The following is a 17,640-nucleotide window of genomic DNA, read 5'->3' as shown; positions in this document are numbered from 1 at the left end:
TATCCCAGAGGTCTTTAGCGGAATCGTAGCTCCCGATCCGACTTACCTCCTGGGGCGGCAACACGCTGAGTAGGTGGAATTTTGCCTTTCCGTTGGCCACGAATTCTGCCTGCTCCTTTTTTGTTCAGTTGAATTCTTCTTTGTCTTTTGGAACTACATAGCCATATTTCATGTTTAAGCAAATATCAAATTCTGTCTTGAAAAATGCCTCCATCCGACGTTTTCACGTCGCGAAGTCTCCGTCAAACTTCGGGGGATGAATATTCGCTCCGGCCATCGTCTTGATCGTTGTGCTTCAGTCGACGGTTAGTCCTTCTAAGACGGTCTGGCTCTGATACCAATTGTTGGTGCAGCGGAGGCCGGCAAGAGGGGGATAAATTACCTAAAAAATAAAAAGTATACCCTCCTCGTCTTTCAACTAAGTGTCCACATTTGGAACTTAGTTCCCATATAATGAAATGTGAAGGATGTATGTTTATTTTGAAAATAATGATCCTTCCGTCACCAATAAGAGAAACAAATATCCCATCGCTTATTAGTAATTGCCAATTGTTACAACAAAACTAAAAGGGATTTAAGTATCTATTATTAGAGATTGATATACAGATATCTCTCTAAAACATAATTGTCTACTTTTGCACACATATTTATATACAAGTAATTAGGGTTTCATAGTCATGTCATGTAAGTTGCAACTCTCCTTCTTGATGGATATAAGTGAATGAAGAAGAGACGGAAGAGAAAAGAAGCTCCATGAATAGTACTTTATTCTCATATTAGGAGCTTCAAGACATATTAGTTAATTTATATTGATTCACATACATCGATAATTTGAACAAATATATAGAGAGACTCTCTCTCACACGTGGGTGCAAATCCAGGGTCCCGATTGCACCGAATTAAGTTGACTCGTGTGCGAGCACAACATGCACGCGTCGAATGTCGGATCGGTCGGAGCATAAAAAGCTGAAGCTCCACCTACATTCCCCTTATCCTCTATCATGCATCTCTTGCTCGGTGGAGTACCCATGATAGCAGTCGGGTACCTCTCTGTTCTCCATGACCACCAATGCTCGGTGGAAGTGGTCGGGCTCCCGATGGAGGGCGGAGATGAGGCAGGACTTGAGAAAGTTCTGGGAGGAGGGACAAAGGATGGGCCAGAACGCAGCGTCGGAGTGGCTATCAGCGCAGTGGGTGAGGAGCTCATGGAGAAGGATGACGGACATGGCGCATAAGTCAATGGCGGTGGAGGCGTGGAGGATGGCAGTGAGCTTCAAGACGAGGGCGTCCGGGTGATGGTCGTGGAAGTGGTTGAAGAGCGACGCTGCTCGTTCGCCACGGACATTAACTGACAAATAAATGACTTGAAGGGGCGGATGGCCGAGCCAAGACTCACAGCGTCGATTTGTTGATGATCCATTCTTTTCTTCTTCTGCCTTCTCCATGGCGCCAAAGGGACGAAGAAGGAAATTTTCGGTGGTGATAACGAGAGGGGAATCGATACTATTTTATTTCTCAAAGCTTCGAATGGAGAGCTCATGAGCTCATCGACCCGTTTATCTCTAGGGTTTTTGAGAACGTGGGTTCACAATAATCGTGTTCGAGGTAAGTGGCGAGAGACGATGCTTTCTTTCACAAACCAGTAAAATTAGTGGGTTCGCAGCAATCGGGTTTACAGTTAGTTCGAGGTAAGTCCACAGAGCCGATGCTTTCTTCCACGAACCAGTAAAATTAATGGGTTCGCAACAGTCGGATTCATAGTTAGTTGGAGATAAGTCGCCAGAGCCGATGCTTTCTTCCACGAACCAGTAAAATTAGTGGATTCATGACAATCAGGTTCACGGTTAATTCGAGGTAAGTTGCTAGAGCGCTTTCTTCCACGAACCAGTAAAAATATCTATTCCCCTTCCTCTGACTTCACACGTACATATAACCACGTATATTTAGGTAACTAATTATAAAACATGCTAACATAACTATTGACTCTAAAACATAATTATCTACTATATAACTTCCTATGTATTAATTTTGTCCAGGACCCAACCATGTTTTGGACTTTTTTCCATATAATGCAAAGTGTCCACATCTAGAACTTAGTTCCCATATAATGAAATGTGAAGGATGTATGTTTATTTTGAAAATAATGATCCTTCCGTCACCAATAAGAGAAGCAAATATCCCATCGCTTATTAGTAATTGTCAATTGTTACAACAAAACTAAAAGGGATTTAAGTACCTATTATTAGAGATTGATATACGGATATCTCTCTAAAACATAATTGTCTACTTTTGCACACATATTTATATACAAGTAATTAGGGTTTCGCAGTCATGTCATGTAAGTTGCAACTCTCCTTCTTATTGGATATAAGTGAATGAAGAAGAGGCGGAAAAGGAAAGAAACTTCATTGTGAATAGGACTTGAGTCTCATATTAGGAGCTTCAAAGTATATTGGTTAATTTATATTAATCCACATACATTGATGATTTGAACAAATATATAGAGAGAGACTCTCTTTCACCCGTGGGTGCAAATCTAGGATCCGAATTATAGCGAACCAAGTTGACTCGTGTGCGAGCACGACATGCACGTGTCGATTGTCGAACCACCCATAGCATAAAAAGCTGATGCTCCACCTACGCTCCCCCTTCTCCTCTATCATGCATCTCTTGCTCGGTGGAGTACTCGTGATAACAGTCGAGTACCTCTCAGTTCGTCATGACCACCAGTGCTCGGTGGGAATCCTGGTTAGCTATTGTATTCTTGGAAATAGACGACTCATAAAATTCTCGAAGCATAGCCAGAAGTGGGGTGAATCTATTTCAAGAAAATTGCGATCATCAGATGCCTCGGTGGCTGACTCGCTTGGTTCTCGTACCATCCAACCCAGCAGCCTGAGTGTCAGGCCTTCCCAGCTTCATTGGCGATAAAAAAAAAAAAATCTAATGTTTCAGACCAAGCATCGTTAGCAGCACCAATTTGACCCGTCTTCAAACTTTACAACATCTGCTTTCCACCAAAATAAATGAATTTGACTAATCTACTAATGTCATAAACTAGAAATTTTCAACAGAAAAATAATACTATGGATTAAGGTAGGTAAAAAAGACATTTTGAGTATGTTTCTTTCATTATTTTAGGGGTAATAATAAAATTGACTTCCTTGCATAGTTCTCTGCAAGGAGAAAAGGGGGGGGGGGGGGGAAGGTCCAGCCGCTTGAATTCACGACGACAATGCAATTGGGGGGAAAGAGTGGCATTCTTAAAAGAAAAAGAAAAGAAATGAAAAAAAAAGAATGAATTTTGTAATAAAAGAACGGTAAGAGGAGTAAATCCCTAACCAGCGTCCTAACCCAAGCCAATTATACACTAAAATTTAACCAGGAAGGCAAAAGCTGCTCATCGTTATTTCTCATATCCGAAATCTAGTTGTCCAGCGAACATCGTGCGGCGGCTGGCGAAACCGCGACGGGTCTCAACTTGGACAGAAGCGCTCCCTGGCGTGGGCCATGGAACGATGTAGAGGGCAGGACAAGACCGGCCCAAGTATTTGAGATCCTAAGCGGAAAAAAAATTTAGATTTTTTACATTGTTTAAAAAAAATAAATTTCCTCGTCTTTTTTTCATTTAGACTTGGGATAAAAAATATGGGTTAAATTTTTTTAACAAATTAAATTATTTTTTTTATAAAATTAATTTTTTTTCATTTTTTAATACAAAATTATTAATTAAATTTTTGTATTCATATTTTAATAACCTAATTAAGAGAAGTATAAATTTTACTGTATTAAATAGAATATTATTATTAGATATAATAATATATCTCAAGTCGATAATAAGTTTACTATTTATTTAGCTAAAAAAATAAATATATTCAAAATTATTTTTAAACATAAAGAAAAATAAAAGTATGTTTAATTACTTAAATGAAAAGATGGAGAGAACAACTCTTATAAAAGGAATAAAATTAAGGAAATAAGAATAATCAAATAGGATAATAATAGAAAAAATAGAAAAAAAAATTATGTTCACATTCTCAACTCATCATTATTGGCAAAGCACAAAAAATAAATAAATAAAAAATATATGTACAAAATGACAAAACTCAATACAACCCTGAGAAAATAAAAATCGCAATAAGACCAAGTCAGTCATTATCATTTATTAAGAACTAAATGGGAGTCTTTTTAGGCATAAAGCAAAAAAAATAAATAAATCATATTTTTCATCACATAAACCAGAATAGTTATAAATGATAGAATGGAGATAAAGAGAAAATCAAACAATTTATGACTATAAATATATCTAAATAAAAGTTAAATTTAATATCTATAAAGGAAGTGAAATGGTAGTGTAACACTCTGGCCCGCCCCCACTCGGACCGAACCGAGAACGCCACCAGAATTGTCCATCGGGTTGACGACTAGCTCCACAGACCACCGTAGGTCCTTTCAGCATGCTTTGTCCTCACTTGCACGCAACCTAGAAAACTTCCCAAGTCACCCATTCTCAGATTTCTCCAAGCCAATCACGCTTAACTTTGGAGTTATTAAGTTTGGGCTTTCAAAAAGAAATGTGCACCTTGGTAATATAGATAGTACCATCTAACCTTTAAGTCATACTTAACCAGAATCTCAGAACCAGAGTATTACAATAACCTCCACTTAAAGACACAACATTCTCGTTGTGTACCCACGAATCACACAACAGACAAATCCCAAAATCTCCCTCGCTAGGTGGTGCCCTGGGTAATCATACTTAAACAGAATCTCAGAACCGGGGTATTACAAGTAGAGCTACCTAACTCGTTATTGCTAAAAAATAATAATGAAATCTTCCATTTCAATACAATATGGATGAATGCATCACATATGAATTTAATCAAGCAAGTAACATAGTAGCACCAACCAGATCAACGTGTTAATGTTAGATGCAGTTTCTCTTCTCCAATCTCAATGAACAAGAGAAGCATAGAGAGGGGAGTCAGAAAAGAGAAAAAAATTGTATAGATAAGATAAAAAAAATTTAATTTATGTTCTTATTGATCAAAAGAGAAAACATCATCAACGAATGAGAAACGTAACGAAAGTAGGCTAGGATTAAGAGATATTGAAGAGGAATAGATTAGATTTTATAAAATAGCATCTATAATTAAAAATAAATTTAATTTGTTAAAAAAGAACCCCTTTATAATTCTGTCCATTAGAACATAATAAGCTTTTTACAAAATCTGAAGTTTTGATCAAGATTGAGATCATATAAATATTTATTCATGTGGGCCCCTATTCGTATCTATTCTCTTAAAAAAATATACATAAAAATATATTTAATTTATTAAAAATAATGGCTCTAATTTTTAGAGAATGAGATTGTGTAATTTTTTATCACGTTGACCTATTCTTTACCATTCTCTTTTAAAAAAAATACACATAAAAATATATTTAATATACTAAAAATAATGGGCCCATTAAAAATTGAGACCCTAGGCATAGACCTTAATGTCCTATTCCTAAAGTCGGCATTGGGGCAGGAAGCCCAAGTCGACATAGTTGTATTATAAATGCACAAGCTAAATTACAAAAACTCAGGTTGGATGGAAGTTTTGTACCAGAGGTCATGCCATGGGATAAGGAGGTGTTAAAACGGAGTTTACAAGGTAAGAAGCTAATGCGGTGAGGATGATGAAACCACAGTCGAACTTCAAAGTTTCTGAGAACAAGGTAGCCGGTGAAGGATACTAAAAAATCTAAATAAAACTATTTATTTATCAAACTTATTTATTAAAAAATATTAAATTAGAGCCGGTGTTTAATTTTTTTATACAGCTCAATTATCTTAATAAAATACTTAAACATTTATTTAATTCATGATTTTTTTAATGTTAATATATAATAAATATTTTAGATCATAAAACTTTATAAAAATTATAATTATATTTTATTTAAATTAATAAAAAGTTTATTCCTAACCTATTTTTGAAATTTGTTTATACTTAACAAACTAAATTTATTAATATTAAGTTTATTTATTTTTGTATTTTTATTAATGAATTAGTATATCTCGGGTTTTTTTTTTACAAAAAAAAAATCAGGAGGATTTTACGGCTTTCCCCTTTAATTTTATGCTAATTTTGAAAACTTGATGTTTTCTAGGTATATTCGCCCTGACGCCGGAAGCTTGCGACCAGTGTGAGGGAGGAAGTGCGAAATCATGGGCCAGCAGAGAAAAAGAATGGGACTTCCACCTCCGATCGCTCTCCTCCAACGACAGGGATTCCTCCGCCGCCAGTGACCCTGCTACCCACCCCTACATCCTCCAAACCGTCCGCCTCCGCCTCCTTTCTCTTGTACCGTCTACCGGAGTCCACTCGATCAATTTAACTGGATTATTTTGCCCAGATCAGGAAGATCCACGAGATATCCAAAGAAGGAGGATCTGAGGAGCTGGTGGCGCGGGCGTACCCGCAGATCAACAAGCTATTCCAGCGATGCATCTCGGCGCTGCCGCAGTCGCAGACATCCCATGGAGTTCTCTTGCTAGTGCGCGCGCGCTAATCTGTCTTTTTTTTTTTTTTTTGGATTGCAATGTACATCCATAAGGTCCTAGGTCTGTATGTCATGTTGATTTCTGGAGCTGAATTATTCTTACCTGAAGAAAAAAGATTTGTTTTTACATTTGTTCGGATCGGATAGAGTGATGTAGTAGTATAATACTGAAAAATTTATCTCAGGTTTAGGAGCGTTATTAAATGAATTTGCATTTGCGGGGTAATATACAAAAAATAAAACTTAAGACATAAGCGAATTCATTGACAGGAGAAGCAAACTTGATGTGTTCACGAGCATTTTTGAGTGAACTAGTTGTTATTACAGGAAAGAAAAAAAATATGTTTGTATGAGAATAACACTAAATATTGATCACTCTGTCATCACTTGGAAGTAATAGTCACACTGTAATTTCTTTTTTTATCATTTTGTTTGGGAAGATGATATATCATATTTATTCTGTTTTGAAAAAGGCAGACTATTCTTCAATTTTTTCTTGATTTTGGAGAAGTGGTTCTACATGATGCTGATCCTAGTTTAAAGACCTTCTTCTGTTCATGCTTAAGTAGGTAATTCTTTCTTCTTTATGCCTGGGTACCTTCAACATTCCTGATTTCTTCTGTGTTTCATTTATATTTCGTTTGTGGTCATAAGCAAGTAGCCAACAAGTAAATGCCAATTTATACGCTGTCCCAAGTGGACAATAGTGTAAGAGTTTTATTTATGATTGTTGATTCTCATTTTACTTTGTAATTGGCTCTTGGCTTTAATTTACTGCTAAAACGTCATCAGGCCCTTCTCATTTATACTGTTTTTGAGATACTGAACTTAGAAAAATGCCCAGAGTTTAAATTGAAGCAAATTTTACACTAGGCATTTTAATTACTCCTAAGACGTACTCTTAATAGTATTCTGGTAAATTATAATATGCGGAGATTATGTTTACAGCCATTTTAACCATGTTACTGATTACATGCCTCCTTTATTATTCAAGAGAAAATAGCTCTTTGGCATGAAATTAAGGTTTATTTCTTTGCAAATAGCTGCTGCATCTAGATACTTATTTGTTACTTTTTAATTTGTGTTTGCAGTTCTTTCCTTTACTTCTAAAGCTGATTGTGTGGAATGGGAAGAGGTCAGTATTGTCACTCATTTGATGTTTTGATATGTAATGCTTTCTCTTTGTATGTGATGTTTTTTGAACTTTTTTTTATATGATGTTAAAGTTACTGTAATGTTACAAGCGCAAAGAATGCAACAATTTTTTTTTCCACTTACTACCTTGTTTTCTAGTTGTAGGATGCCAAGTTCTTACAAAATTCACTACTTGTAATAAGTAGCTAATTTTTTTGTAATTAACTTTCCAGATTGGTGAATGCATTTATGATGCTTTTGCCAGCAATGATGTCAACTGGATCGTTCCTTCCACTTTTCCATACACTTATGGATTTACCAAGTGAGCTTACATTTATAGTTTTCTTGTAGTGCTCGCACAATTTAAATTTTTCTTAATATCTTAGAATCTTTTAAAACAATATATTGCAACCTAGCAGCTAGAAGTGTATATTTTAATGTGCTCATAAAAGTGGATGCATTTGTCATTATTAATTTTGGACTATATTCTTAGAAGGATAACTCATCTTTTGCTCCAACTTTTAATATTTGATGGCAATTCCCGTTGGGAGTTGTGTTTTGTTTATCCTTTAAGGCAGTTCTTTGGGTTATCTATCCATGGTTGAAGAACAACATTCCAAAACTTTTTTTTTAACCTGGACAGATTGTTCTTGTGGGATTGGTTCACTGCTTCAGGTACTGGCTAAAGTATAATGTATTCGGAAAAACCAAAAGGTGAAATAGAACCAGGTTACCCTGCATGTCTCATCACTGTTTTTTTTTTTTTTTGTTCTTGAAATGCTTGGTCTCGGGCTTAATAGGTTTGTAGCCATCATTCTGATTGAATCAGTCTACCAGTCAGTCCTAATCATTTTTGTTTTAAAAAGAAGTGAACTTTCTTTGAGACCTACAAATTTGAAAATTAATGTATCAATTTTCCTTCATTTGTCTTGTAAAGTTGCTAAGTACATAGCATATGTGAAAGGAGTTTGGAACTCTGAATGTACTTTTACTCTCCCTTAATCAGTACTAGTTGTGGCTTTGGAAAAAGTGGAAAAAAGTTCTGGGTCTCTGGTTGGCAGCAGCATTGCTTCGATCCAGAAGAGTGCAGCACCTGAGCAGACTAAAGGTCCGGGTGGACAAGTAGTAGATTGGCCGACCAAGGAGAGTGTAGAGCGACTGTGCGGGCAGTTAGGCCGACCGGATAGACAGGTCGTGCGAGCAGTTAGGTCGACTGAGTAGTATAGTCTTACAGTGAAAGACAGGGCAGCCTAAAGACAGAGAAGCTGAGCGAGCCGAGCGAGTGAGCGGCCGAGCAAACTGACCAAGTTGCGGCCGAACGGGCGTGCGACCATGCGAAGAAGAGGTCGAACGAGCTGGCTATCGAGCGAGTCAGCCTCCGAGGCCTGTGATGATCGTAATTTCCTTAAAATATATTCGCCCCACCTCTGGCTATGCTTCGAGGCTTTTACGAGTCGTCTGTTTCAAAGATACAATTGCTAACCGTGATTCCCACCGGGCACTGATAGTCATGGCGAACTGAGAGCATTCGACACGTGCATGTCGTGCTCGCACATGAGTCAACTTGGTTCGGTGCAATCCGGGCTCTGGATTTGCACCCACACGTGAGAGAGAGTGTCTCTCTATATATTTGTTCAAATCATCAATGCATGTGAATCAATATAAACTAACCAATATGTCTTGAAGCTCCTAATATGGGAGTAAAGTCCTATTCACAATGGAACTTCTTTCCTCTTTCGCCTCTTCTTCATTCACTTATATCCAACAAGGAGAGTTGCAACTTACATGACATGAATATGAAACCCTAATTACTTGTATAAATATGTGTGCAAAAGTAGACAATTATGTTTTAGAGAGATATCCGTATATCAATCTCTAATAATAGGTACTTAAATCTCTTTTAGTTTTGTTGTAACAATTGGCAATTACTAATAAGCGATGGGATATTTGCTTCTCTTATTGGTGGCTTCTCTTATTGGTGCTGGAAGAATCATTATTTTCAAAATAAACATACATCCTTCACATTTCATTATATGGGAACTAAGTTCCAGATGTGGACACTTTGCATTATATGGAAACAAGCTCAAAACATGGTTGGGTCCTGGACAAAATTAATATATAGGAAGTTATATAGTAAATAATTATGTTTTAGAGTCAATAGTTATGTTAGCATGTTTTATAATTAGTTACCTAAATATACGTGGTTATATGTACGTGTGAAGTCAGCGGAAGGGGAATGGGTATTTTTACTGATTCGTGGAAGAAAGCGCTTTGGCGACTTACCTCAAACGGGGAATGGATATTTTTACTGGTTCGTGGAAGAAAGTGCTCTGGCGACTTACCTCGAACTAACTGTGAACCTGATTGTCGTGAACCCACTAATTTACTAGTTCGTGGATGAAAGCATCGGCTCTGGTGACTTATCTCGAACTAACTCTGAACCCGATTGTTGCGAATCCACTAATTTTACTGGTTCGTGAAAGAAAGCATCAGCTCTGTCGACTTACCTCGAATTAACTGTGAACCTGATTGCTGCAAACCCACTAATTTTACTGGTTCATGGAAGAAAGCATCGTCTCTGGCCACCTACCTCGAACCCGATTGTTGTGAATCCGCGTTCTCGAAAACCCTAGAGATAAACGGGTCGACGAGCTCGCCATCCGAAGCTTCGAGAAAGAAAATAGTATCGATTCCCCTCTCGCTATCACCACCGCAAATTTCCTTCTTCGTCCCTTCGGCACCGTGGAGAAGGCAGAAGAAGAAAAGAATGGATCTGCAGCAAATCGACATCGTGATTCTTGCTCGACCATCCACCCCTTCGAGTCATTTATTGGTCAGTTAATGTCTGCAGCGAACGAGCAGCGCTCCTACGCTGCGTCGCTCTTCAACCACTTTCGCGAGCATCACCCGGACGCCCTCGTCCTGAAGCTCACTGTCGTCCTCCACGCCTCCACCGCTATTGACTTACGCGCCATGTCCGCCATCCTTCGCCGTGAGTTCCTCACCCACAGCGCTGATAGCCACTCTGGCACTGCGTTCTGGCCCCGCCTCCTAGAACCTTCTCAAGTCCCGCCTCATCTCTGCCCTCCGCCTGGAGCCCGACGACTCCACTGCCAAGAAGGTCGCCGACATCATCTTTGCCCTTGCAGTCTCCCTCCTCCCTGACTCCACCTGACCTGATCTTCTCCCGTTCCTTTTTAGCACTTTTGATGCCTCCCACACCCATCCTCACCTACAGGAGTATGCCCTCCTCATATTTTCCAAGATCGCTTATGTCTCCTCCGTCGTCGGCTCTCACCTCGCCACCCTTAAAACTCTCCTCCTCGCCGGCCTCTCCCTCCCTTCCTCTACAAATGTCCGCTTGGCTGCACTGTCTGTGGTGGTCAACCTTCTTGTCACTTCCTTGGATTTTGTTGATAGTGAACTCTTCTTTGCCATGATGATATTCTTAACCGACTATCAATTCTGGTAACGAAATTACCACTCAGGAGTCCCTCAAACTCCTCGTCGAACTTACAGGTGCAAAGGCAGGGTTCGTTGCTTATCAGAAGTTTGGTGGGGTTATTATTTTCATGCTACAGATTGCTGAGTCAGATAGACACGAGGAGGGTACACGACATTTGGCTATTGAGTTTATAATCACCCTTGTTGAAGAGTTGGCGCCTAAGTTTGACTATATTATCTATGACCTATTGCCTTATTTTCTTGGAAGACTCTTTGATGTGCTCATGAAGATGTTGCTTGATTTAGAAGATAATCTTGTTTGGTACACTACTGAGGTTCAGGATGAGAATGCTAAGGAAACTAGCAACTAGTGTGTTACGCAGGAGTATCTTTACCGATTTGCAATAGCAGTTGTTGGAAGGCCAATAGTTCTGGTAACCTCTGAGCTGATACAAACTTTCCTGCATGCGTCCGAGTGGAAGAAACGCTATGCGGCCCTCATCACCTTTGCCCAGACAGGATTTTGAAAATCATTCATTACTAATTCCAATGCCGGAAGCACCATCTGATAATACTTGGCTTGCATATCTGGCCGCAAATAAGTGGAGAACTGGCTCATTGCCTCAATTGCTGCCCAACGAACACGGGCATGGGGAACTTGAAAGGACGGTAGGAGCATGTTCACCACTTGCTTCAGACTTTGTGACATCATCTGCATAGTGCAGGAATAAACTACTGAAATAAAATAATGTGTCAACAAAAGTAAATAAAGTCATGGAACAACCTTTGAATAAACCTCAGCTGTCTGGGCAAAGGTGATGAGGGCCGCATAGCGTTTCTTCCACTCGGACGCATGCAGGAAAGTTTGTATCAGCTCAGAGGTTACCAGAACTATTGGCCTTCCAACAACTGCTATTGCAAATCGGTAAAGATACTCCTGCGCAATACACTAGTTGCTAGTTTCCTCAGCATTCTCATCCTGAACCTGTGTACCAAGCAGGATCATCTTCTAAATCAAGCAATATCTTCATGAGCACATCAAAGAGTCTTCCAAGAAAATAGGCAGTAGGTCATAGATAATATAGTCAAACTTAGGCGCCAACTCTTCAACGAGGGTGATTATAAACTCAATAGCCAAATGTCGTGTACCCTCCTCGTGTCTATCTGCAACATGAAAATAATAGCCCCACCAAACTTCTGATAAGCAACGAACCCTGCCTTTGCACCTGCAAGTTCGACGAGGAGTTTGAGGGCCTCCTGAGTGGTAGCTTCGTTACCAGAATTGATAGAGTTGGTTAAGAATATCATCATGGCAAAGAAGAGTTCACTATCAGCAAAATCCAAGGAAGTGACAAGAAGGTTGATCGCCGTAGATAGTGCAGCCAAGCGAACATTTGTAGAGGGAGAGGCCGACGAGGAGGAGAGTTTTAAGGGTGGTGAGGTGAGAGCCGACGACGGAGGGGACATTAGCGATGTTGGAAAATATGAGGAGGGCATACTCCTGTAGGTGAGGATGGGTGTGGGAGGCATCAAAAGTGCTAAAAAGGAACGGGAGAAGATCAGGCAGGGTGGAGTCAAGGAGGAGGAGGGAGACTGCGAGGGCAGAGATGGTGTCGGCGACCTTCTTGGCAGTGGAGTCGTCGGGCTCCAGGCGGGGCCAGAACGCAGCGTCAGAGTGGCTATCAGTGCCGTGGGTGAGGAGCTCACGGAGAAGGATGGCGGACATGGCGCGTAAGTCAATGGCGGTGGAGGATGATAGTGAGCTTCAGGACGAGGGCGTCCGGGTGATGCTCACGGAAGTGGTTGAAGAGTGACGCACCGTGGGACCGTTGCTCGTTCGCCGCGGACATTAACTGACCGATAAATGACTCGAAGGGGCGGATGGCTGAGCCAAGAATCACGGTGTCGATTTGCTGCTGATCCATTCTTTTCTTCTTCTGCCTTCTCCACGGTGCCGAAGGGACGAAGAAGGAAATTTGTAGTGGTGATAGCGAGAGGGGAATCGATACTGTTTTCTTCTCGAAGCTTCGAATGGTGAGCTCGTCGACCCGTTTATCTCTAGGGTTTTCGAGAACGTGGGTTCACAACAATCGGGTTCGAGGTACTGGCTAAAGTATAATGTATTGGAAAAACCAAAAGGTGAAATAGAACCAGGTCACCCTGCATGTCTAAATCACTGTTTTTTTTTTTGTTCTTGAAATGCTTGGTCTCGGGCTTAATAAGTTTGTAGCCATCATTCTGATTGAATCAGTCTACCAGTCAGTCCTAATCATTTTTGTTTTAAAAAGAAGTGAACTTTCTTTGAGACCTACAAATTTGAAAATTAATGTATCAATTTTCCTTCATTTGTCTTGTAAAGTTGCTAAGTACATAGCATATGTGAAAGGAGTTTGGAACTCTGAATGTACTTTTACTCTCCCTTAATCAGTACTAGTTGTGGCTTTGGAAAAAAGTTCTGGGTCTCTGGTTGGCAGCAGCATTGGTTTGATCCAGAAGAGTGCAGCACCTTAGGTTACATATTTTAACTTTTCAATTTACGTCTTTTCTGCTAAGAGAATAAAATGTTTGTTCGTTTCATGAAAAATTAAGGATACTCACCATTTATGTTTCTCTACTTGTATGGCAGATGCTACTTGCTCTAATGGATGAAGCTTATACAGGGTCAGCAATAGAAGATCGAGGAGGTGACTCTGGATCTGATGATAATAATGGCATAGATGTTTCAGACCCTGTGTTTCTTGACTTTCTTAAAGATGAAAATGATGGGATTACTGTAAATTATTATCCATCTACCAGTAGCATGAGGACAGCGGCAGTCAAAATTGGCATATCATCATCATCCCATATTGAGATCAGCTATATAAATCTCATCCTTTTTTGTCCCAGCTACATGTCCCACCTTGTCATATTAACCTATCACATTTCAAATTATATTTTAATTTATCAAAAAAAAGTGGCCTATTTTTTGTTGTCAATTGCCAAGATTCTCAATCATTGTTTTTAGTCCATCCGGGCAGGCACATGGAACTTTCATATTGTTAAATTCTAACCAACAGAGTAACAACAGAAAATCTATGATATCAAATGCAGAAGCATAATGGTTTTATACATTCTGACATTCTAGGCTTCTAGCTAGTGGTTTTACACTCACTACAAGGTGGTCTAGCATTTACACTTGCTGCTGCTAGAACTAAACCTATTCACACATCTCATTTCAGGAACACCACTGGACATCTCCTGCTACGGCTGCAATATTACAGGCAGCTATAAATAATTTACACTTGCCTTACTGATGTGAGAATGCTGAATCAATGAGAGATTCTAAATTGAAGTGTTAAATGGTAATATAGTTTTGTGAATGATATTCTAGTTCTGTAAATTACTCATTCTTCATACAACATTATCCATAGTTTTTTATCAAGGTGTCGGTAAAGTTAATGGAGGAATAAATCTGCATAGTTGATTCCAATTATTTGGTACTAAAATGACTTATTTATGTTGATATTGGAGAATGTGTGACTTTAAATAGAAGGAAATGGTAAATGTTAGTCTAGGTTTGCGAATGATATTCTAGTTATGACATGAAACATTTTTCATGGAAAAGTATGATGATTGTGTAGGGAAACATTCACTTTTCCTAGTGTTTTGTTCTTTAGCCATTTGTTCTTCTGGATTCCTGAGATTTAGTATGCCTTTAATGTACATGAATTTTCAACTACCATAATCTGGAATTGCTTAGAAACTAATGTGACAGTTGACACGTCTCGCATGACAACTAAAGAACTTATAAATGTTAATGACTGTCAAGTATCTGGTCAATCAACCGAACTTGGTCAACTTTAACCTAACACCTAAATCAACATGGTATCATGCAATCAAAGAAGTAAGTTGCCCATTCCTAGACGAGTAATCTGAAGTGAATACTATTGTCATCTTGATGGTATTTTCTTTTTAATTCAATGTTTGTGTTATGCAAGGATTTGTAACTGCATCAAAATATAGCAAAATGAATTTTAGCAATGTAATTAAATGATTATCTTATTGTATTTGTCCCTTGTGATCTTTTGTTGCTAGAATTTGATGGCGAGGTATATAAAGCTGCAAAAGTCGATCCGATAGCTCAATTTACAAAACCTATCGCGGTAAGCTCATGATTTTTGGGTGTTATGTTTATTGACATGTTCTTCCTTTGCTAGTCACATATGTACTGGGATCATGCTGAAGACACTCCCAAGCAATCGTACAATATTCAACCTCAGTAAAGGTATTTAAATGAACATTACATGCATTTTCATAACGAGCACCACTTTACAATTGTTGATCATAACTAATGCATTATTCAGTATGAAAGGCACATTTTCATTGTGAGTTATACTTTATGTGATCATAACAAGGTGAATCCCAAGATAAATAATTTGAACAAAACTTTGGCCATGTCTTGTTACTCATTTGTCAAGCCCCAGAGACTCTAAATCAACACCTCTTTGTGATTGTACTAACATATGAATGATACCTTCAGGTAGACTTTGCTCAGATGCTTGATGTGGACAGTCTAGGCTTCAACGCAAAGGTGGGAGCTTGGTGGAATACACAAGTCTTGTTTCTGTTTTATATAAGTGTATTGATGTATGTTTATTTTGAATATTACTTGGATCACCTTAAGCTATCCTCCTCTGCGTTTGAGTTTTCAGTTTACCTCATAGTTATGTATTTGTTATAGAGAATTTGAAGTGCATAGGATCTCAAATTTATATGTTACCATACAAATCTTACAAGGCCTTTCATCTTGGTGTCAGATATTTCTATTTTGAAAATGTAATACAAGTATGATTTTCTTATAGATATCTCTAGTTTAATTTCAAGGTTTTCAGATATATATTATATCATACAACTATAGCTGCCTATAATTTGCATCCTTCATTCCAGTCATGGTTTTTGTTAATAGGGACGTTTTCTGGGTTTGTTAACTAAATGATATGTCCTCCATGCATCATTTGCCATGAAATGCTTTACTGAACAGTGTGATATGTTTGTCTCTGTTTTGTTATTTCTAAAAGTGTTCAGCTTATTCAACAATTTGAGGTGATGCATTTGTCTTTCAGATTAAATACTAGTTATAACAAATGCATATATTTAGATATAGAACTAAGAAATAGAATTCGAAATACTATTGTCAGGATGTAAATGCACTTAAAAACTACGTGAGTTCAAGACAAAATATATAATAATACAAGGTGAAAATGATTGATGATATTATAAAAGTTTAAGGTTATTCAGATTTCTAAAAGGATAAACCCTTAACTATGAATTTGAGATTATTTAACCCTAAACAATTACAATCTTGTACATTTCAAAGTTCTAAATAATCTTAAATGCATTAGTTTTGTACCTTCTAAAAAACTAAATCATAAATGAATACTGAATTTTGGACACTCGTAACATATGAAATCATGTTTTGGTAAAATGTAATTTTATGCTAAGAAAAATATAAAAACATTGTGCACCATGTTCAAATGGTTCTTTCTCAGTTCCAAGAACTTAAAGCTCCAAGCTATATGCCAACACTTCTTTACTAATGTGTTTTATAGCATCCAACACCTCAAATCGGGAGGGGATTACTAACACTTCTTAACTAACTACGCTCCAACGGACTATGTTGCATACCTTTATCGAGTTTATCAATTCTGATAACGAATACTACGTTCAAGAGACTTTCAAGCTCTTTATCGATCTTGCAGATACATGACCACAGTTCTTTCATTTTCAAATTTATGATGATGTTGTTGAAGTCATGAAGCTGATTGTCGAGGAAATTGAACTCGAAGGTACACGAGATCTTGCTAGTGACTTTCAACAAGGGTGTTGAGAAACTCACTAGCAAGAGCTTCAACGAGGGTGTTGAGAAACTCACTAGCAAGGTCTCGTGTACCTTCGAGTTTAACTTCCTCGGCAATCAGCTTCATGACTTTAACAACACCATCATAAATCTGAAAACAAAATAACTATGACCATGCATCTGCAAGATCGATAAAGAGCTTGAAGGCCTCCTGAATGTAGTATTCGTTACCAGAATCGATAAACTTGATAAAAGTATACAGCATAGTCCGTTGGAGGTTAACAACTAGGATGTTTTGCACAAAAGTAAATTTCAAGGAAGTGACAAGGTTGACCGCCGCAGAAAGTGCAGACATTTGGAGAGGAAGGGTAGGAGAGGGCGATGAGGAGGCAAGAGGGTGTGGAGGTGAGAGCCGGCGAAGGAGGCGTCGCCAGCGAGGACATAAGCGATCTGGGTGAAAAAGGAACGGGAGAAGATCAGGCCACGTGGAGTTCGAGAGGAGGTAGATTGCAAGGGCGGAGATGGTGTCGGCGACCTTTGCAGTGGAGCGGTCGGGCTCCTGCTGGAGGACGGCGAGGAGGAGGGACTTGAGAGAGGTCTGGGAGGCGGGGCCAGAACGGAGCGTCAGGTTCGCGGGGGTGAGGAGACTGCGGAGAAGGACGACAGACATGGTGCAGAAG

The 17,640-nt window shown here is 38.8% G+C and overlaps 1 protein-coding gene across 1 annotated transcript; it reads left to right on the top strand.

Annotated features, from left to right (window-relative positions):
* Positions 1-6,149: 6,149 nt before the first annotated feature.
* On the top strand, positions 6,150-15,908 carry LOC121973016 (the record flags this gene model as incomplete). Its single annotated transcript, XM_042524615.1, has 9 exons — positions 6,150-6,323; positions 6,400-6,540; positions 7,024-7,111; positions 7,638-7,681; positions 7,914-8,002; positions 13,553-13,635; positions 13,751-14,465; positions 15,199-15,388; positions 15,644-15,908. Coding segments are annotated over 7 exons (642 nt in total), but the record flags the coding sequence as incomplete, so codon positions are not given.
* Between the last annotated feature and the right edge of the window lie 1,732 nt (positions 15,909-17,640).

Source organism: Zingiber officinale, chromosome 4A, assembly GCF_018446385.1.
Source record: "Zingiber officinale cultivar Zhangliang chromosome 4A, Zo_v1.1, whole genome shotgun sequence".
In the NCBI taxonomy this organism is placed as follows: domain Eukaryota; kingdom Viridiplantae; phylum Streptophyta; class Magnoliopsida; order Zingiberales; family Zingiberaceae; genus Zingiber; species Zingiber officinale.
The sequence above is the reverse complement of the archived record's forward strand: the minus strand, read 5'-3'. Positions and strand labels throughout refer to the sequence as shown.